General features: G+C 36.6%; 2 protein-coding genes across 2 annotated transcripts in view; one reads left to right on the forward strand and one right to left on the reverse strand.

Annotated features, from left to right (window-relative positions):
- On the reverse strand, positions 1-3384 carry LOC149832872 (putative serine/threonine-protein kinase At1g01540). Its single transcript, XM_090014757.1, has 7 exons — positions 2752-3384; positions 1699-1803; positions 1391-1513; positions 1105-1275; positions 860-989; positions 562-771; positions 1-471 (listed from the first exon to the last, which is right to left on the reverse strand). Exons 1-7 carry the CDS (start codon positions 3345-3347, stop codon positions 313-315), a joined length of 1494 nt encoding a protein of 497 aa, XP_089870883.1. The 5' UTR covers positions 3348-3384; the 3' UTR covers positions 1-312.
- Positions 3385-21722: 18338 nt separating this feature from the next.
- The window catches only part of LOC149832873 (glutaminyl-peptide cyclotransferase-like), a 61375-nt gene continuing 58809 nt past the window's right edge, over positions 21723-24288 (forward strand). The window contains exon 1 of the mRNA XM_090012620.1: positions 21723-22077. Within this exon, the coding sequence (XP_089868746.1) occupies positions 21793-22077 (285 nt within the window). The 5' untranslated portion in view covers positions 21723-21792. The remainder of the gene's footprint in view (positions 22078-24288) is intronic.

Genomic DNA, 24288 nt, shown 5'->3' on the forward strand with positions numbered 1-24288 from the left:
GGCAAACAAACATTACTCGGTAGTCGGTAGATTATGAGAAATAGAAGAGTACAAATTTCCATTCACGATCAATAATTTTTACAGACTTATTATGACTTGCTCGTAAATAGCCTTCTCTACGATACAATGCCTCAAAAATATCAGTGATTCCCAAACATTGATCTGCACATTAGATGTAGTATGAGAAGGTACCTGCTTATGAATGCAGGAGAAGTCAATCAACTTCTTGAATCGGCCACAAACTTGGACAGTGGCCCTATGGAATATATAAACCTCAAAATCCCACAAAACCAACAAATCAACTGATCTATACTATCTCCATCTTGTCTTTGAGCCATGATTACTAGCTCTCTCTCTTTCCCTTTCATGTGTCTGACCAGTTTCGGTTTCAATGGGCTGCTTATTTGTTGATGTTGCAGTCCCATTGTCATGTTCATGAGAACGATATGTTTCTCGGCTAACTTTTCGATCCTGTCAGTGCAACACAACAGTGAATGGTTAAATGCTTAATACAGACCAACCGTGGCAGTTAAATTACACTTAAAGAGAAGTAAGACATACATCACGAAGATGAAAGTCATCCACTTCGAGCATGTGGATTACATGTCCCATCTTAAGTCGTTTCTGAGCATCAGGATTGACACATCGGAGGGCCACCAACAAAGCCCTCTTTAATGCTTTTGAAGAAGGCTTGTCAGGCATCTTAGGATCCAACACTTGCTCTAAGTTCTTATTCCCAACCATAATTTTCAGCCACTCAACTAAATTCACCTGAAGCCATCCAATTTACAATGAACTTAGTTTCAAAGGAAGCTGTTAACCTGACAAGAACAGATCAGTATGTTTAATAACCACTTACCTCTCCAGGCGGTCGACTGTAATCAACAGGGCATCTTCCAGATATTATTTCCATTATGAGTACCCCAAAGCTATAAACATCACTTCTCTCGTTCAACATCCCTGTACTAGCATACTCAGGTGCTACATAGCTACATTAAACAACAGCAGAATAAGCCATGATGAACAGATGGCCTTAGTAAGGAAAGAAATGGGGGGGGGGGGGGGGGGGGGGGGGGTAAAGGATTCAGGAGCCTTTAAGCTAACCCGAACGTTCCCATAACACGAGTTGTTATATAGCTCCTCTCGGAACCCAGGAGCTTTGCAAGTCCAAAATCTGACACCTTGGGATGCCATTGCTGATCAAGTAATATGTTGCTAGCTTTGACATCTCGGTGCACAACTTTTGGTTCTAAACCCTCATGAAGATATGCTAACCTGTTTCACAACACAGCTTCAGTTTCAAACTTTCAATCCAAATTATTCTTATGGTTCAAAACTGCAACTTCCATATAACCAACATTCATAATTAGGAATCAGACAATTATCATACCCCTTTGCTGTTCCAAGAATGATGTTCATCCTAATATCCCACGTGAGAGGACTGACCGGACCTATATCCCCATGAAGCCACTGATCAAGGTTACCATTGTCCACATACTCATAAACAAGCATCCTAATCAACCATAGGAAAAAGAATTCAGATCATAAAAATTTCCTAAAACCAAATGCAAACTGGAAGAATCATTCACAGAAAAAAGAATGTCATGGAATTATACACTCAGAAATGGTATTTAGATGGAATAACAACTCATATTTACCATGTAGGTACATAAACAGAATGTGTACAGAGCAAAATACCTGTGTGCACCCTCAACACAGTATCCAAGCAGCCTCACCAAGTTCTTGTGTCTAACACGTCCAATCGCCTCCACCTCCACCTTGAACTCCCTCTCAGCCTGGCCCCTAAAAAATTATTACTTAAAATTCAAAATGATTACAGGAACAATTTCAATTCCTATAGGAAAACTTCCTAAACAGTGTAATGCTTAAAAGAAAAAGAAAAACTCAATTCAGAGTCTAAGGCAACAAATTAAACTATAGACTATTAACCTAAAAAATCTATAACAGAGAAGAAAACACAAAGGGTAAAAAGAAACAAACCAAACAGCTTATATAACAATAAAGAATGGTTTTCATTATCCCATATAATGTAGCACAAAGAACATAAGAGTGGAACCAAGGAAAAGCTCAACTAGCCAAACTGGTGCCCATGCAATATCATGCAACAGAAGTAAAGATCAACGCCATAGCTTAATAATACCAAAAGGACAGAGAAGAAGGAGAGAAATAACTTAAATACTTATGCAGACTATCATAGAGATTATCCACCCATATATGGAAGGATAAATGGTGAAACTGGGGGAAAAGACAATTATCCAAATATTTATATATCAACTAATGCAAGTATCTATAAAACAACAAAAATCACACCAAACAAGTGAATAAGTAACCAGCCTAAGAAAAATAGGCCTTCAAAAATGAAAAACCATAATTTCTCAAATAGCTTAACTAATAGAGAGAAACCGAAGCAAGAAAAATAGTATAAATTCAACCAAAAAAATCAAAAGCGAAGTGAAAACAAAAAAAGAAAAGAAAGAATTTAATCAGTCTAATTAGCGAAAACACGCAAACAACACAAATAAAAATAATAAGAAAAATTAGACTCCGGACCCTAGATCACCCATCAAGCTTATCAACAAATCAGCAGGAAAAAAGAAACCCAAATTGAAAAACTTAACCAAATAAAGAACAGGAGCCAAGATAATGACTAAAAAAGTAGATGCCAACCATTGAATGATCAACAAAAACGGAACACCATCTTCTTATTTTTCTATTTCATGAATTGGGTACCTGTTATTGAGCAAGTTCTTGACTGCAACAAGAGAGTTATCGTGGAGAACTCCCTTGTAGACGATCCCGTACCCGCCCTCCCCGATTACATTCTCGTCCACGAACCCGTCCGTAGCCACCTCGAGCTCCCGAAGGGTGTACCAATGCCCCCAGCCCAAATGCGACACCTCCGGGGCGGCGATCGACGCTGAGTCCGTCGACCGGCTCTCTCCGCCGCTCGTGTGGGACGACGGCCGATCGGAGAAGACGATCCGGTGGTCCCTCCCGATGTCGATCTGGATATCCTTCCTCGGCTCGCAGAACACCGGTGACGCGCGATCGGCATGCACCACCGGCTTCTCGAGCGAGGGCTGGTGGTTGAGCTTCATCTCCCGAATCACCCGGGACACGACGGGCTTGGCGACTTCGGGGTTACAGTGGCGGTGGGCGGCGGTGGCGGAGTACCGCCTGAAGATGACGCAGAGGGCGAGGGCGAAGAGGATGAGCGATATGGAGACGCCCACGCAGATGGTGATGGCGAGCCAGAGGTGGAGGCCGAAGATGGAAGTTGGTTTGTAGAGTTGGGTGTCGAGGAATGTGGTGTTGAAGAGAGACATGGCTCTGTGAAATGGGATATGCCTCTTTCCTCTTCCCCACTTCTTTTTCTGAGGCTATCTAGCATAAAAATTAATTTTCTAACACATTAGTGGTGATGAAAACGATGGTGGTGGTGATGAAAACGATGGTGGTGGTGATGAAAACGATGGTGGTGGTGATGGGAGCGATGGAGAATGAAAGGAGAAGTGATGCTGCTGCTCTCTGAGTCTGGCTACAGAGTCACAGACAAAAACCAGACCCACATGCTGTTTGACACTGTTTTAAGAGGGTTCTCTCACTGAGAAAAGAGGCCAAGAGCAAAGCAATCTGGCTAGATCCTAAGTCTAATGCATTAATAAGGTGTGAATTATTGGATCAGAAAAGGACGCCAGTGGGCTTTGACTCTTATCACTGGCAAGGGTACCCTTGTGCTGAAAATTGGTTATGATGGGGTCATGTGGTCGTGAGATGGGTTGGAGTAGGGTTTTGGACCATACCCATAATTTGAGTTTCTTGCTTTATTTATTAGGGGTGCTTGCCTGCTTGGCTATACATTTATCCAGAAAGTTGGGAATAATTTGGGAGATTGCATTATGCAGAAAGGGGTGTTTTTTATGCTCCCACTTGAAGGATTTCACCCTTCAGTTCTGTTTTACTGTGGTTGGATGAAAGTGGCTGAGAATTTATATGAACATGAAGAAGGGTAAGAGATAGAAAGGGATGATAACTCGATCAGGCTGTTGGAACACGGGTTCTTTGGAATTTTCCCTTTACCACACAACCAAAAACATACCTAGAAGTGAAAAGAACAGTATCTAGACATACCCATGAAGAATTTCTTAGAATTTGGCATAGCTACTGCTAATAGGAATTCAAAATCACTTCCAGATATTCGATAGCTTGCAGTAGATATAGGTGGCCCTATGTGATGCGGGGTTTGTAATTTGCAGTCTCAAACCACATAAAAAGGTCTTGGAAGACTTGCATGAATGGAACAGGTTTTCTTTTGTGTCTTGCTTGGCTTTTGGGAATCCTTTTCTTGAAGGAACCGTTTGGGTTAGGAAAAACACAGCTTTCCCTTGTTTGGGAAGTTAAAATTGACGGGTAGTGATGGTGACTGAAAATGCCAGTCTGAGCCTGGGCATATGGCGCTTTCAGAATGCCAACGTAAGCCTAGGAGGAAGGAAGCAGAGATTTTTTATGTCAACTCTAAGTAATTCGCTCAATTGCTGGTTTTATGTTCATGATGTAAATCTTCTGCAGTTAGATTCAGATTCAGGTTTATGAGGTTCAGTCATCAGTCAACTGTTCTTAAGCTGGGTGATGCCTCTTTTCTCTTATTTTATAGGGGAATTTGCTTAACCCCTGACCAGTGAAATCACCAGGATCATATTATCTTTCTAACAATTTTTTTTTCATTCTTAGAAAAAAAAAACATCCCAAGCTCTATTTCTTGGCTGGAGAAAAGCAGATGTTAACATGCCCTATTATGTGATTATGTCACAACGATACTTCAACTTACTTTGGTGCTATATCCTCTTATATACTATTCTTGATGAAAAATTACAAAAAAATGACATACCCGTGTCCTTTTCCATGTCTTTGTGACATAGGGGGGAGATAAAAAACATGATGAAGTGAGACTCCATAACTCTTTCATGACATAATTTTGGCCCATGTCAAGTTTCCAATCGAGTTCTACCATTAGGCTTCCTTTGGTTAGAGGGGAATTTTTTATGTCCTAGAGTTTACAAACTGTACATTTATATAATTTAAAATAATGCTAGAAAATGATCACACATTCTTTACAAGATTATGGTAAAAAGTGGTATCTTATCCTTATTAAATGGGATATAAAAAAGGGCAGTAATTGTTTGGTAAAGGGTCATCTTATGATAATCATGAGCTACTATGCTTGATATCAAGTTGGTATAGGACATCATTTGTTCCAATCATTTATTGGTGGCCAGGAATTGGACAAACCTGTTGAATTTATGCTCTCCCCTATATTGTTTGTATCTATCAATCTAATTTTCCATGTCTTATCCTTCAAAAACTGATAAGCACTAACGGCCATCTATCTTTTTTCGGTTCTTGCCTTATTGACCATTAGATGGTTTTTAATTTTAAACAGCTTAAGTTGTTAGGTCACAGCCCCAAAGGGCTTGGCCTAGTGGGATGGAGCCTTGGCTACTAGACAGACAATCAAGGTTCAATTTTCATGGGTGTTGCCCCTCTACTCAAGCCGGCGCCCAGCATAAACCCTGAGGGTAGGGGTCCTGGCCTTGGAGTTTTACGTCGCTGGCATGATGATCGTAGGTATGACAAGCTGAGCTAGTGCAACCAAGTATTTGTGCTGGGTGCGATTTCTTTAGGTTTTAAATTGAAAAAAAAAAGTTAGGTCATAAGATTGCAATTATGATAACAACTCATCCTATTTACCAACATTTTTCTCTTTGAATTCTTTTTTTTTTTTTAATAACTGAGAAAAAACTGCCTTACTCATAGAGTTGGCTGGTGTAAAACCTAAGCCCCCCTTTGCCCACCAAAGATCACACCCAGTTTCGACCTCATGAATGTCATGAATCATCCTTAGATGAGCGGAGACCTCGAGGGCACTTTGAATTAGTATGTTGAAGAAACACATAACTAATGAACAATAATAGTTCATATATTTAAAAAAGGTATTTATGTCAAACTACCAATCATTTATCACTAACATCATAGCGACCATTTTCTTTTTTAAAGGCAAGCCGGGGTTAGGCAGACCCCTACCAGATATCTCTTAAGCCCCACGTGGCAGAGAGATTCGAACCTGGGCCTACAGCTTGGCACAGGACCCTGCATACCACATGGGATACCACCTCGGTGGTTACATCATAGCGACCATTGATACTTCAGTAGCCACATTAATGAGTCAATTTCAATATTTCAATTCTCTTCAAACAAATTGCCACAACTGAGTGCATCGTAAGGTTTCATCTGTCAAATGCCATCATTGGCTTTTCTGCAGTGGAAAGCAGCAACAGAGCCAGTAATTCTATAGGGAGAACAAGCAATACTCACATTGAATATAGCAGGATCAAGATTTGGTTAGACCCCCTAAACTCTGTGGAGCTTGGGTAAAGCACTAGACAAGGTTTTATGTCAACATTGGAACCATTTAAATGTGCATATATACCAAACCTACTGCTCAAGATGATTGATTATAAGTTTAGCTTGCACATAAATTTTGGAACTAGTCTCATAATTTCTCAGATATTGGCTCAATCCATTTTTAATTTCAAACATATGGACCTTAATGCCCATCTAACACTAGGTCATATATAGGTGTGCCATACAGCTTCACATTAAGCCTGTACAACATGTATAACCATATAAAATTCAGATTGAGTTAAATCTGGACTTTCCTATTTACTCATTATTTTTAAGAATTCTAAAACATATTTCTATAAATTCAACTGCAGAAAAATTAATAAGCTGAATATGGATCTAATAAATATATGAGTGCACATAGCCCACAGTCTATAACCATCAAACCTAACTCATGAATTAGTTGAGAGAGAGGGAGAGATTCAATATTTCTAAGCAAATTTCCATACCATGCAGGGAATATTTGGCATGGGCAACAGACCCCACAGAGTTGAAGGTGTTATGGTTCTAATCTGCCTGTTGGTTCTCTTAATCATACATAAAGAAAATGAGCAGTCCCTAGATTTGTTTTTCTGTCAAAATGCTTCAAATATTTGGGTGGGCACTGTTGGAAGATCTAATAGGAGTGTTCCCTGGTCATCATCTATTTTGTGAATTGAAACAATAGTTTTCTCCTACCATTGGAAGGTGAATTAATCTTTCATTATGAGATAGTATTTCATATTATTTGAAAGGATACAACATATAAAACAAATCATCATGAGGGAACAGAGTATTCTAACACTAGACTATAAAGAGAATTTGGAATGTTCGTAGAGAGTAAGAGAAATTATTTTAAAAGTAAAGTGGTTGAGGGAAGTGCTGTAGTTGAAGATACGGATGAACGGTGGACAGATGCAGACCTTGGGCCAGCTTCAATGGTGATCAAATATTGGTTTAATAACTTTAATTTGCTGTATAGGAACACAGACAATACTAACGTTTTCTTTTATTTCTATTAGAGACGCTTATAGGACTTTTACTCCTTTGTGCTGGAAGCCGTGAGCTGAAAACTCATCATACAACGTAAGGGTAAGAAGGCAAGAAATAAGCGTGACGCCACCCGCCATTGCCAGCATTTGGCTCCTCCATGACTCCTGACGTTTCCTGAACTTGTCCACCAATGATTCACACATGGCCGCCCTCTTGAGCCTAAACAGGGGACATCGGTAACAACCCAAACCGGAGCTACTAGAGTTCGGGTTGGTGGATGTTAATTCTCAAAAAAAAAAATACCAAAATAACCTCAAAACCAAGCAAAAAAATTTTTTTATAACATCTATATAACTACCAAATTCAATCATTCAACATTAACACAACTACATATACTCATCCAAGATAAATGATCAAATACATGTCCATAACATAAAAATAAAATATAAAAATAAAACAAATTACTCCAAGTGCTAACCAAGTCCATGAGTCAAGTCCTCCTTTTTGCTAGGCTTTTTTATTCTATAATTATAACTAAGTGGGTCTGAGTCTAAAACTTAGTAAGGTTTCATTTACAAATGTAAGCATATGACTGTTACAACTATATTGAGTTATAAACTCCTACTCTTAGTTTAGTTCTCTAACTAAACATACATATTGTTTATACATTTTATTTTTCTTTTGTTGTTATCTTACCTTTCCTGAGATCATTCTTTATCTCATGAGTAGACATATCTCAATGTCGTCCTCCAAGCTAATCGGCTATTCTAGAAATAACCTACAGGGATGTAGCAACCTATGTAGACAACTCAAGAGTCTACGATGTAGACATATGAACTACTTCACGAACAATATAGTCCAAACCGGTCCAGACTATGGACTTTCAATCGTTGCAGTTTTGCTCATTGATTTTTAGCCGGAGAGTTCATTATGCCCACAATAGCCAACAGAAGAGCTCAAAGGGCTATTCCTGCCATAAGGTGTCTAAGGAATTATACCTGCCCTCATGATTTGTAGTTCATGCTACGTTCTACATGTATCTAATGGGCTATGTCTTAACCCATTGGGTTTACCCAGGGATTTCTCAAGATCCTAAGTACTGGTAAGGTACTCACACCTCTAACACAACCCAAGATAATGCCCTTCTTGGTAGAGTTTATAACTCTCTCTACGTTGTTACCCAAGGTGCATTATTCATTTTCTTTTCTTTCTCAGTGTTAGTATGTTATACAATTTAAATGCATATTCACTAACTAGTGTTCAACATGTAATCATGTGGACACAATAACAATTCTAGGAATAACAATCCATCACAGAGACACATCATGATAATTTGTGTCATGACATAATGACCCCTCCCAAGGTACAAGCATGTCTTTCTCATAATAAACCTCTGTTCTTAGAAATTAAAACTCTACCCCATAATCTCAATGCCCAATATTCCTTTCATTTTTCCCATATTACATGTACCAAATATTTACCTAGTTTTTTACAGCCAAGCATCTTCATGACATATACCATATCATACACCAATATTTTCACAAAATGGCAAAGCACTAAGATAAACATGTAAAATTTTTCGTAGTTCACATGCATCTTTCCAAAAAACCCACATATAGATTCCTAAACATGTATTAAGTAAATTTACTTATATAAATAAAATAATCAACATACGCAAATTGCAAGAGTACAAGAAATCATAACATTTGTCTCTAGCAAGATGAATTTACAAAAGGATTGTATTTTATTATCTAGGGAGTCATTTGTAAATGTTCCCTTACTTCGAAAACAATAATGGATACCTCAACCTGCAGTCATCAGATATGTTTATTACAAAAAGACTCATTTACCAGACCCACATTTTTTTTAAATTTGCAAAAATTACCAAACTAAGGCTCAATCTTAGCCCTTTTGCAAGTTCTGATCTGTAAATGAACAAAAATCACAAATCACTTAAAATGTCATTTTTAGTCCGATGATTTATGTAAAACACCCCCCCAACCCCCCAACATTTCTGTCAGACTCTAATCTCAATTCACAATGTCTGACATATTGACATTAACCAATGAATTCCTCTTTGGATGAGAAATCTAGGGGTCTAAAAATAATCTAAATCTGACATCCGAGTGAAGAGTTATGCTTGTTTTACCAAGATGGGTAGAACAAGGGCAAAATAATCATTTTATCTCTCAAACGGGTCTGAATTCGGATAACCGGATATACTAGGGATACAATCATCACCCTAATCTGATTCTTAATTCTGGATTAAATCTGACCCGGATCCACATCCCATAAATCCAACCCAAAACAAGTAACCAGCTGAGCCAGGTTGGCCTACTAGTTAGGGGTAGTTCCCTTCTTATGAGAAGTTGGGGGTTCAAATCCTAATCACACCCTCTCATACACACAATTTTTTTCTTTTCACTTACACATTCTTGGAACCACAGAACCTAACCCGGACCTAGCTTGGTATGGGTTCAATTCATACTAAGCCTAACTGAGTTTAGTCCCTATTCTTCTCTCAGATTTAGGCAATCTGGATCTAGATTCAGTCTAGTCTGTTTGGGTCTAGACTAGACCTAAAACAGAGATCCAGTCTCCATTCCATGCACTGGATCCATATCCGGTTCATTTCGGGTTTGGTACCAAATAGACCCATACTTGATCCAGTTTGGATTTTGGATTCAAACTGAATCCCAAACCATATATAAATCTAGATCTGGTCTAAATAAGAACCTAGACCCAAACCCGTCTTTGTTTAATAGGAAACCAAGACAACTACTGTCTCAGTTTTCTTTATAATATATATATATATATATAATTTAATATATATGTTTATTTATTTAAATTCTGACCCAACTCGGTCTAGTTTGGGTTTGGTCTAAATTGAACCCAAACTCAATTTAGTATGGGTTAAGTCCTTACTGGACTCAAATGCAAATGAGTCTGAGTTTGGTCCAAACTGGACCAAAACCCAAAACATGTCTGTCAGACCTGATCCAAGATAGAAAATTGAGATGGTCCTCATCTCGATTTTTCATAATATATAATTATTTTATTTATCTTATTATATATATATATATATTTAAAACCTTTCTTTTGATCTAACTTGGTATGGGTTGCACCCATACCAAGGTGGTCTGGTACAACCCAAAACAAGTTAGCCGACTCGGTTTGGTTCAACCCTAGACTAAGTCGGTTCGGTGGTCTCATAAAAATCGAGACAGAGGTCACGATTTTTAACCCATAGCCCCCTTCTCGCCCTCTGGTATGGTTGCCACCGACAAGCTCGAGCTTGCGGGCGGCTGAGGCAGAGGCAGAGGCGCCCCCCTTCCTCCCTCCTTTCATCACGATGGCACCAGTGACAATGGTTGTTATTGGCGACAGAGACAGAGGGATGCCTCTTCCTCTGTGAAAAAATAACAAAAAGGAGGGGCTTACCTTTCGTCGGATGACGTTCAACCCCTCTCTCTCGTGCTTGCTCCTTCCTCTTCCTTGTTCTCCCTCTCCCTCTCTTTCATAGAAAATTGAGGGGAAGTGGAGCTTGTGAGCCTCTTTATAGAGGTTTACTCATAGAGGGGATCATATCAAATGGTGGGTGAGATTGTAAATCTCAAATGCAGCCAGAACGCAACATGCATCCTGGTTGGGCCCCACAAAAAAAGGGAGTTAACGAAGCTCCTGCACCGCTACCCTGTTTCCCCTCCTGTCTCCCCTTTTCTTTCCCGCCTCTCTCTCTCTCTACAACTACAACGTTGGTGACATCTCTCTCGATCAATCTCCATCTCTTAGAGGATGCTTCACTCGGCCTTATTTTCAATCTTGTAGTAAGAAGATGACCATAAAACATGTTTTTTTCTCTCTCTCTATGTGTGTGTGCTTGAAATGAGAAGAAGATGGACATGGGGTAGTGAAGGGTTCACCATTTTGGATTAAAAAATAACGTGATTTCGAAAATGCCTCATAATTTGCCGAAATACCTATCATGCCCAAGATTTTGATTTTTGACCTTTTTAGAATATTTTTTATCATTCGCACTTACTAATATTCACACGATAAATATGCGCGCTACATGAATGTCACAACATCTCAATAAAAAGGAGATTCACAAATGGAAGCTCAACGTGGTTGCAGAGTTGTCATTGCATATCTCCTTGTTGTGGGACATTGCATGTTTAAAACCCAGTGGTACATTGAATAATAAATGGTGGGATCTGTGTAACCCCAACTCGCCTTTTAAAAAAATGAGATTCACATGAATATTTTTAGGACTTGATGAAATTCACATAAAGTATGTGCGAACATGCTAACATGAATCCTAACAGAGGAGATTTGCATCTGAAATGCACATATCTTCTAAGATTTGCAAACTCAATGTGAAGCTTTTAGAATTTAAAAGTTCAAGCTTAGCAGGTTTGCTTCATACATTTGTGAAAATCTTGACATTTGCGTAGATGTTATACAAACCTTTAACTAAAAACTCACTTGAAGTCAAGACATATGTCCGTAAAGGTATGACCAACTTTCACAAATGTATGTTGCGAATGTCCCTAACTTCACATGTTTTATTATTCGAGCTCGGCAAGTTTGCATCACATATTTGCAAACATCACGACCTTCACGCAAATACCATGCAAACCTCCTTTAACTAAAAACTCATATAAAGTTTGAAAGTACGTCTGCAAATGTGTGTTTGACATTCGCAAGTATGTGTTACAAATGTTCTTACCTTTGCATTTTTTTTATTGTAGATGCACGTCACACATTTGCTAACATCAAGACCTTCGCATAGATACCATGTGAACCTTCTTTAACTAAAAACTCACATAAAGTCTAGACGTACATCTACAAATGTGTGTCTGCATTCACAAATATGTGTTTTGAACCTCTTATTAATGCAATGTTAATATATTTTAAAATATGAATGTTCTTACCTTTGCATGCTCTATGATTCATATATAAAGTCATTGGCAGTTCTTTTTTTCATTTTTTGTTTATCGTTAGACTCTAACCATATTTCCTCTCTCTTTACGGCGATTCCTGAGCATTTTTTTTTTGCAACGTTCAGTCAAGGTTGTTGCAACTTTTTGGTCAACCTTTCTCATCTTCTAGCCTCCAAAAACTTAGGAAAACAATGAGTTTTATATGTTTTCTTGTTAGATTAAGGTTTTATATATATATTTTTGTTAGCTTTGTAGTATTTGTGTTTAGTTGTTATCGTGAATAATTTATGTTCTTGCTTGTAATTTATTTAAGAATTGCCAATGAATTGTACATTTTTTGTTGTTTTGTTTTATAGTAATGGGGTTAGGGTTGACTGTGCATAAGCATTCAATTAGGGCAATGTGGTTAGAATTGAACTAACTGGTTTTTAGTGTGCAATAACAACCGTGGTTGGTGGAGGTAGTTGTGTTGATTGAATATATGAAGGTCATATGGATGTAGTCAAATATCATAATTTAATTATTGAATATAACATTCAGATTTGATTCACACATATATATGAAAAATTATTCATTAAATTTTAATATTCAAACTGCTTGTCTTATAAACATGCTTCACACATTTACATATATAATAATTTAATGAATGTATGTCTATATTCAAACTAATTTTCCTACAAAATGTTTCACATACATATGATAAATTAATCAATGAATTGTAATATTCAAAATAGTTATCTTATAGAGATATTTCACACAAACACATATATAACATTTTAAAGATTGAATTTCAAAAATCAAACTAGTTATCTTACAAGCATGTTTCACACACACATACATATATCTGACAATTTAATAAATATATGTCTATATTAAAACTAGTTATCCTAAAAACATGCTTAACATATATATGACAAATTAATCAATAAATTATAATATTCAAAATAATTATCTTATAAATATGTTTCACACATATATATAACATTTTAAAGATTGAATGATAAGAATCAAACTAGTTACCTTACAAATATGCTTCACACATATATGATAATTTAATGAATGTATGTATATATTTAAATTTGTCTATTGCAAACATCTTGCAAATATATTGCAAATGAAGGACCTTGTTTGCCATTGTGACATCTTTCTTAGAGCATGCACTTGCTCCTCCAAAGGCTGATCTTCCACCTCCTTAGACTCATAAGGATCCTTCTACTTTTTCTCAGTATTAGCCCCTTTGAGGATTCCCTTACGCACTCTATATCATAGCCTCCTCCTTTTGCTGATGACCCTCCTTTGTAAAAGGACCATCACTCACATTTTCCTTCGGCTAAGAACCATTAACATCATTTTCCACCTTAATATCTCCACTTTCTATCTTCTCCATAATCTTCTCCACATCAGTCTTGGCATCCTCTCCTTGTTGAGGTACCTCCTTCGCTCTTTCCACCCTCATGGTGTCCATAATCTCCCTATCAATCTCATTATTACCACTATAGGTGTTCATGTCTCTTGATTTTTCTAGCTGAGCATTGAGGTTAGTAACAACCTCACACTAAATTAATGGCTCATTCAATTTCTTTACCATTGACTGTACACATGAATCTCCCTCCTTAAATGCATTTGGATGTGAGACATGATTTTAGCCACAAAATCAATAACCTTTTCCCCAACTTCAACAATTGTTTCTGTTGTCATTAAAGGTGTTAATTGCTTCTTATTTGAGTACAAATTTTTAGGCTTTTGCTTATTAATGCCATATTTTTTATGAAATATGTCAGATACCCATACTTCTGGCCTCAGAGCAAGTTTCCTCTCTATCCATGTGTCAAGCATCCTTTGTACTCCATAGTAGGGCCAATTTACCAATGTGTAATCTTTTTGTTTCTCGGTTTGCTTTGTTCCATCAATAGGTGTTGTTGCCTCTATGACAATATCTTCAATTGTTATTTTATAATAAATAATTTTTTATAAAAACAAAATAGAGAATGTAAAACCTAAGAATTTTCAATAATGTTTTAAAAAATAAAGATGAAATTCATGTTTTAAATTTTGTTGAATTTCAATTTCAAATTCAATTTAGATAATTGTAGTTTTCATATTTAAAATTCAATATGGATTTTTCTTTCTCTCTCTTCTCTTCTTCCTCCCTCACGCTCCTCTATGAAAGAAGGTTCATAGGGTGGTTGCATCTTCATTGAAGTGTGCAGCTGAGATAGAAGGGTTGATTGGTGGAGATTATTCAAGAAGATTATTCATATATTTATCAATTTTAAGGTAGGTACATCATAACTTTGTACATGTATATGGTGCTAGGATACATGAGTATGTCGTGGGATAATCTCCATATGTGTATCAATACATATATCAGCCTAGATTCATGTAAAAACTGATATTATGTCATGTATGAAGGTTTTAAAACCTAAAATCCTTTTTCAGCAATCGATTTTGATTTTTATAGAGAAACCATATTCTCTTTTGAAAAAACATGTGATTTTGAATATTAGATTATTATATTTCTGAATTTACAACATGATTCTATGGTTATATGAATGAATCTGATGTGTGTTGATGAATTTAAAAATCATTGGATGAGTGTTCTTGATATTTTTGTCGAAAGCATGAAGTTCTAGGTTAATTTTTATATTTTGTTATGTATATTTTGATCCGATCAGTCAGAATAATAATTTTGATTCTACCAAATCGCAAACCCATAAATCCTAAAAAAATATAGAGATGTTCAGACATATAAAAGTAATCTCAGTTCAAATCTCAGATCTGGATGAGTCAGGAATTGGGAGATATGCTCTCTACAAGTTAGCACATAAATCTTGTCTTGACAGTGAGACTGTTGAGACTGCAAATTTTTGTAAAAATCGTATAGTTCAAAATACTCAGGTTCTAGGGCTGAGATTTTAAAGTGGGTTAGTATAGATATATAAGAACACACGGTTAAAATCTTAGAGGTTGATTTCTTATGGTCTAAAAAATAAAAAAAGTTGCTTCAGAATCTGTGATTTTTTAGAACATGTTATGTTAAATAACAAAAACAATATGCATTACAAGATTTTTAGCTTTCTGCTGAAATCAAATTTAATTTTTGGTTTTTGTGGTCTTGAATCAGACATATCAAGCCACCTACAATAAAAATCTTAGCATTTAATTTGTTCTATATGATTTATGACTGGTTTTTTATTGGAAAGACTGAATCAGATAAGATTATTCTATAAACAAAAAATAGTATGTATTACAAAAATTTTAATTTCTTTTATATAATAAGTTAAGGTATGAGTTTTTGCCTATATGCATATAACATATGTAAAAATCATTTGTTAAAATCTCATAACTTAAATCGTTTTGTATGATTTATGATACAATTTACAATGACAGGTAAAATCTATGTTATCATACTCAAATTAGAGAATTGTGTTTGAATGAATGACATAGTTATAGAAGTAAACCAGATGAACACAATATAGTTTCAGAAGTGAGCTAGATGGTTATGTGAGATACTGATGTACAATATGTAGGCTTATTGAGGCATGTTGTGATCTTTTATAAAAAAAAAAATTAATGTAAAGATATCAATTTTGTCACGATGTTTTAATATGCAATATGATGTTGTAATATGTAACATGATGTTATGATATGCATCATTATGTTATAATATATAGCATGCTATGATGATAATGTGTTATAAGACATGAAAAGCATACATGAATGCTAATGAGTGAGCAAGTGATTTAAAAAAACCAATGTAGTGCCATAAGGGCACAAATATGACTATGTGACATGTTGTTGAGAAACATGTGGGCCTATTGAGATTGTGTTCTAGTGCAATATTTTATAAAAAATTATATTGAATGCAAGTTTTAAATTTTGTCATAATGTATATGATAAATGACACATACCTGCACGTATTGACATGTTGGGTATATTGATGTGTTCGAGCTGAGAGATTGCCTAACTGGATGTTATATGAAATGATATACATGTTTGAGCTAAATGTGGAGCTCATGTGTCATGAGTGCATGTTGTTGATATGTAGATCTAAAATCATTCTATATGTAAAGAACATATGAAAAATTAAGATGTAAAAAGATGTTAAAATAATGTGTTAATAATTTTTTCCTTAGTTGTCGTCTGATGATGGTGGTGTCCTTGGATGGCTTTTTTGGAAGACAATGTGATACTAAAATCTTTGGTGTTATTTTTCTAATAGCTTGATATTGTGGCTCATGTCCTCAACCACAGTAGTAGAGGACTTTTCCACCATTGAGACCTAGAGATAGAGTGGTGCTTCAGCTGATAGCATATTGGTATACATGAATTTGGCTAGGATGACGATGCTCGACAATGCCAAGTAGTGGCTGCCTAGGGTGATGATACTCTTGGTTGCTTAGGGTGATGATGTCCTTGGGTGATAATGCCTAATGTTGCCTCGCTGAATATATACAAACCAAGTTAATAGAATATAATTGTGTGTAAGAATAAAATATACCTTGGGTTTGCCTTGAACTTTGATTTTTGCCTGTAACAGTACTCATAGAGGAGTCAGGAGAAAACTTAAATTGATTGCAAGTAACATGTTCATGTATTCAAAAGTGAGTGTCAGAAAATAAAATAAAAGTTACCTCATGCATAATGCATTGGTTTATGTACATGTGTGATTACAAGCATATCTGAATTGGTTTATGTACCTTAACATTTTTTAAGGTTGATGTTTGTTTGATTTATGCCCTTAATAATTCAAATGCTTAGTCAAATATGTGTATGTTTTGTAGCATGTTGCATGAATTTAATTGCTATAGTTGTCTTTCTGAGTACACGATGTTTGTGATTTGCATTGTATATGTTTTGAAATGATGCATGTTTATATGTATACTTGGATCTATATATACATGCATTGTTATTGTGTTCCAACTGAGACTCGATGAGTCTAACCCCTATATCATATACATTCAGGTATTGCATGCAATAAATAAGCTGGAGCAATGACGGGATGCTATAGGCGGTACCAAGAACCAATAATTTTATGTCTGAGTTTTGTTTTGGACAATAGTCTATGATTCACCAAGACATGTTAATTTGTTTTGACAATGTTGCGGGCCTTAGGGTCCAATGTCTATAAACAATTCATTTAATTGATGAATGATTTAATTTATTTCATGATTTGTATTGTTTTTTTTTTCATCTTAGAGTTTAGATCCTTAATTGGACCGAATTCAATGCTATGTTAGAGTACCTATAATCCGCCCAAAATTTTAACTGGAACCAAAATGAATGTTTTTGTTGTATTTCTAATTTTTTTTATAAAGGGTTCTTGTTCTTGGTTATTTCATTCACGAACTTTGTTCTAATGGGCTAATATATGTTCATGCTTGCGCTCAGGCGGGCCCTCTAATGCTTAGTTTGGTTAGAGAATTGCCATCTATAAGGCCTTGTATCACTCACTATATTTAACAAAAAAAATCAAATATAATTTTAGGTCAAAATTTTGGAGCATTACAAAGAAACTATGATCCATATAAAATTCATGTTTGCTTGACATGAGTTATAACTAGTAAGTTGATGATCATATTGTATGTTAAGAAAAAACTCTAAGAGCTCATTTTTAAGAAAGAATTACAACAATTGAAATAAAATGAACAAAAATAGGCATAAGCTCTTTACATTAAAATACTAAAAGCATTCAAAATTAACAGATAAGAACCATACACAACGAAGCAAGAGTAGTGTTTCAGATTTTATAGAAAAATTATACTTTGTTACAAAATATATTATCATAGTGATGAAATTGGAAGCACAAAAAAAGAATGAAATAACATGTAGTGTAAATTTTCTCATAAGGGATTATAAGAAAAAGTACAAGACCTTAAGCTTGAAGATATTTATAATCCACCAGTTACTTATCATAAAGAACTATATTCAACAAATTTGATGATTAAGGTCCAACAATGCACTAAATATAATTTTTTTGTAGCGTAAAGCTCATGACGATATAAAATAAAAACCACATAAAAATAAAGGCATACCAAATTAAAGAAACAAAGCTAAAAAAAGGGCTTCACATGAAAATGAATTAAACAAAAAAATATATAATAGTCTGTTGAACATGCAAAGATAAATTGAGAAATATTCAATTCTTTCAACAAATAACTAATTCATGTCAATGTTTTAGAAACAACTAATTCATGCCAAAAAAATTTAGAAATAATTGATTTAGTTGTTAAAGATGTGTTTACCAGAATATCTCACCGCTGATGATGTCCTGGACGCTCATAAAGTCACCAATGAAGTGTTGACGCATGACATAGAGCAAACAATAGTATTGGTGAATTTTGGCAAAAAATAATCATAAAAAAATCTTCAATTTTTTTTGTCAAAACATATTAAGGAAAAAATAGTTTGGGGATCACAAAAACCTAAGTTTATGTAAAAATAGCCTTGAAATGTGAACCATCACTTTTGAAAGAACGATGACATCACATTTAATGCTTATGCAAAGATTTACAAAAACATGAAGAAATTCACATTAAAGTCCTGAAAATTTTTATAAATCTCATATCCAATGTGCGAATGTTTAGTCAGAAGTCTACAAATAAGGTCAAAAGATCCGCATAAACAAAGGGTGTTCGTGAATCATCTTGTGAACATAACAAGGATGTTCACAAATGAGTGACGACATTTGCAACAAAAATTTGTAACTGTCAGTAGACATTTGCAGATGTACATGAGGAGTATTTAGTTAAAGGATGTTCACAATTTTTTTCACAAAGGTCATACTATATTTGTGAAGTTGTACTATATTTGTGGAGGTCGAATCAGAGTGTGAACGTCAGAGACATTCATAACAAGTGACTGCAAATGTCAACACACATTTGCGGAGCTCCTTAAGGAATGTTTACTTAAGAGAGGTTCTCATGGTATCTTCATGAAGGTCGTATTATATCTGTGAAGGTTGTACTATATTTGCAAAGCTTTGCATGCTTTCAATTAAAGGAGGTCCACATGACACACACATGAATTTTGGGGCTGCCACAAATGCATAGGGAAAACTTGTCAAGCTAGAACCTTTCAATTAGAGAAGGTTTGCATAAGGGTTGCGAACTTTCCTTTGTTAGGACAGGTCATCCAATTTCACAAATTTATTTATGTAAAATTCATGAGGTTTGCAAAATGATCGGGCAAATCTCCTTTTTATTGAAAGGTTGTGATCTTCCTACATGGTAGTGCAAGCCTCAACAGGTTTGTGTGTGAGAAGGGCAAAAATATCATAAAAAAGTAGAGAATCAAAGATTTTAGGTATGCAGGATATTTCATCAAATTGGTAGGCATTTCGGGAAGCATGCCATTTTGCCTCAATATATTAATTTTCTGTTTTGGATATCTAAGGACCCTTGTAGAATCCAACCTCTTTACACTTGGACATAAATTTACCTACAGGAGTGGACATCGGTAGTCCCGCTCGATTAGCGTCGGAGCTCGACAGGTCTGCCCCATATCTCCTGGCTCAAGCCCGGCCTAACCTGGTTGTAATTTGGCTTGGGTCAGACTCGTGCTGGGTCAGACTCGTGCTGGGTCCAGTTATCGGGCTGGGCCTGAATATCTTGTCAGGCTGAGCCTAGACCGAGTTTATTCTGGCTCATGCTACAAAATGCTGCCTGAGGCCGACTTGTAACATGGCAGGTACCAGACTGGCCTGATGTCCACCCATATTTAAGTGTTCGGATGGCCATTCCCTCACCATGGGATAACGAAACTTATTTGATCAACCTTGATCCAATTCCTCAGCCCCAAACTATGGTGTGGTTAGTGATGCACAAAGGTCAGATATGAGTAGGGGTGGCAAAATCTTACACGACTTGCCAACCCGCTTCTTAGCCTGGTTTGGGTTTGGCTCAAACAGGTTTGTGTCGTAAACGGGTCGACCCGCCTAACCCGTTTATTAAACGGGTCAGGTTCGTGTTAGGGGTATGCCAACCCGCCAACCCGTTTACACGAACCCGCAACCCGTTTACACAGGTTGGGCGGGCGGGGTCACCCCATGGTCCATTCCCAAATGCCCACCGCTACCCATCACCACACACACACTCTCTTCTACCTGCCTCCACCACCCTCCTCCGCCGGCAACGCCTCCCGCACTGGCAATCCACCCCTCCCTCCTCCACCGATGCTCGTGGTTGTCCCATATCAAGCAAGCCCATGCTCAGATCGTCACCTCCAGCCTCGCCGACATCACCACCGTCGTCGGCCCGCTCATCGTCGCCTGCTCGCTCTCCCCCCTCCTCCTCACTGGACTACGCCCTGACCGTCTTCCACTGCATCTGCAACCCCGACACCTTCACCTGGAACACGCTCATTCGGAGCTTCGTCGAACATGGGGACCCTCTTTGAGGGGTCGCCCTCTACGCCCAATTCGTCTCCCGCGGCTCTCCCCGAATAACTACACCTTTCCTTTCATCCTCAAGGCCTGCGTGCACGCCGTTGCCTTGCCAGAAGGCGAGCAAATCCACGGGCACGTCGCAAAGCTCAGGTTTGTCGCCGACGTCTTCGTAGCGAACGCTTTGATCCATTTCTATGGTTGTTGTGGGAGATTCCGATCTATTCAACAAGTGTTTGACGAAATGCCTCAACTAGATGTGGTTTCTTGGAACGCTTTGCTTGGGGTTTATGTTTGTGACGGCCAGATCGAACCCGCAACACGCCGTGTCGTGTAATCGTGACGGGTTGACCCAACCTGTTTATTAAACGGGTTAATCGTGTCGGGTCGGGTTACCCATTTAATAAATGGGTCATGTTTGCCACATCTGACCTGTTTAATAAATGGGTCGGGTTCGTGTTGAGGTGTTCTGACCCGCCAACCCGCCAACCCGACCCGCCGACCCGACAAGATTGCCACCCCTAGATATGAGCTCATGCTTGATCTGATATCGTCTTTGCCTTTGATAAAACATGTCTGGATCCAAACCTGAAATCATCTTGATGTCATAGCATAATCCAAGATCCGATTCTAATTAAGTGTTGCTACATTTTGCCGTTTTAAAAACAGTGACAAAACTTGATTAAGTGCCAAACTTTTTCCATGATATTTTTAAAATATCGCCCATAGATCTGGTGAAATGGGATAATGTTTCTATATGGAAGCTGGTAAGAACGGGTCGGTTCAAATCTGAACCAGAGTTCATAAGCTTACCTGGTTTTGGATATGGGTCTAATACGGGTTCAAACTCGGACCCAGTTGTTGACTTGTTTCCCTCTCGGTCAATCACCGACCTCCTCTGTAAGCCCCATCCCCCGAAGAAAACCCCCCTCCAATCTAAAATTTCTTCGCCCGAATCGGAGGGCGAAGAAACCCAATCCTGGGAATTCGATTCCCTGGATTCGATTTCCCTTCATGAGAGTTTCTCCCAGGAGGAAGAGATCGAGGCGATCGGCGATCTCCCTCTCCTCCTCCCCTTCTTCTTCTTCTTCTCCTTCCTCTTCTTCGACGACTTCGTTCATGAAATCCCTTCTGTTCACCCGGAGGATGGCTGTAATCCTAGCCGCAGCTTCCTTCCTCTCTCTCGCGACCCTCCTCTACGCCAATTCTGCCTCCCTTCTCTCCAATTCTCCTCATTCCCGTTTCTACTCCTTCGAGGTCGTCAACGAGTTTCCACACGACCCTTCTGCATTCACTCAGGTATGAATCTTCATTTCTTCGCTCTTTTTTTTCCTCTCTCTCTCTCTCTCTCTCTATATATATATATATATATATATATATTAGAATTAGTGTTGATTATTGCTTTGCTTGATTACCACTATAAGATGATGATGGTGGTGAGTTTTTTATGCTCTTGTTCGGCGACGATGGTGCCGTACTGTTACAGGAAGTCTTTCACGAAGATGATATGTTAGTTGTAGACTTGTAGTTTTCTGTCACAAAGATACGTGGACACGTACACGTGATGCGCGTTCTACTCGCAAGTTGGAAGATTTTTTGGAAAATAGGATACGAGGGCACATATTTTTTTTAAAAACTTTTTAATCAATTTAAAACCATTTTATTGTAAAAATGTATTTTTATTGAAATGTTACTTTAAAACATTAAAAATATTAAAATATTGTTTGTACGTATCAGTGTCCGAGCGTGCCACTCTTACCACCAGAAACATGCCACCAAATTGCGTGTCCATGTGACCTAGGTAGTTATACATATCCTGGATCCTATGCAGGGGGGAGCTAGGAATTTCAGCTAGGGTGGTCACAAATGCATATTAAAAAAAATAATTTCTATGACAATAAACTATACTAGCAAGCACAAAATTTTTTGAGGAAGTACAAATCGTCATATTCATAATTAGGAAACCTTGAAACTAAACAATGTGTTTTCAGTAATAAAAGAATATCATAATAACTTGCCTCTATATTCCACAATTTAGCTTTGTTTGATATAAAAACCAAAGAAAGTGCCTTCTATGAATAATGCAGTATGACTAAGCTCAAGTTTGGACCTTGAAATACATTAAGCAAGACCTAACAAAAGAATACAAACATTCTATAAATAAATAGCAAATTAATTAATTTTTTAAAAATCTACAAAAGATATCATAAATGTTTTATAAATAATTAAAAAAAGTACAAGCCACTAAAAACAAAGAGAAGCATCAAACATATTTAATAAATTTTATATTTTCACCAATTAATCTTTATCATTAATTATACACTCACTTTCTGATAAAAAACATTAATGTCATTTGTATATTAACATAGTTAAATGAAACCTATTTAGTTACTTCTCTAATCAAATCACTACCAAATTATTTAATTATTTCTCTAATCAAATCACTAACCTATTTAATTGAAACATAAAAAAACAAATGCATGCTAGTTGAAACAAAAAAAAACTAAAATTCTCATCTATGCGAATTGAAACAAAAAAAACCTAAAATTCTAAGTTCTAACCAAACTCAAGTATTTATTCTTCATATCTTATTGCTAATTAAAAAAATACATTACACCCTAAAAGCATAATCCAAAATTTATGTCATTTAAAAAAATACAAAATCAAAACCCTAATTATTATTATCATAAATTATGCATTTATGTTAATCAAGCATGTAGAATCTTAATTAAAAACACAAAAATACCTAAATTAAATATTCATCTTATTTAAATACAAAATAAAAATCTAAATGCTATTAAAAAAAATACAAAAAACTCTAAAACCTACTTAAATATTCATGCTATTTAAAAAATAGTAAGTGAAAACCTCAATCTTAGCATACATCATTCATAATTTTCATACATAAGCTAATTGAAACAAAAATTAACAAAACCCTCAAATTTCTAACTAAAATCAACCATATGGATTATGTATAATGTTGATTAAAAATATATAGAAATAACTAATTAATACCCATCTTATTAAAAACCTAAAAGCTAATTGAAAAAAAAACACAAAAAGCCTAAACCCTAGTTATTGAAATGCAACTATTTAAAAAAAACTAAATCGAAAACCAAAATCCTAATCTTAACAAACAACAATCATAATTTCATATGTTAATTAAAAAAACCATAATAAAAAACATTAATTAAATTCTAATTAAAAAATATTAAAATAGTAATTAAAGTGCGTAGGAGAGAGTGGACCTTGTCATGTGTGCATTGCGGCAGCGGCGTGCGCTAGACAGCTGGAAGCCTTGGTGCCTTAGGACGGACGATATGTGCCTCTGGTTATGAAGTCATGTAGTCAAGGGCCACACCAAGAGAGAGAGAGAGAGAGAGGTTAGGTTTAGGGTATCGGGAGGGGCGAAGGGAGGCCGAAAGGGTGGGGGCCGTCGGCCCCCTTTGGGTCAGGCACGAGTGCCTACCCTGACCCACTACCCACATACGATGCGGGTTAGGGTGGGCA

This window comes from Nuphar pumila, chromosome 7, assembly GCF_984573655.1.
Source record: "Nuphar pumila chromosome 7, dmNupPumi1.hap1.1, whole genome shotgun sequence".
NCBI classification, from domain to species: domain Eukaryota; kingdom Viridiplantae; phylum Streptophyta; class Magnoliopsida; order Nymphaeales; family Nymphaeaceae; genus Nuphar; species Nuphar pumila.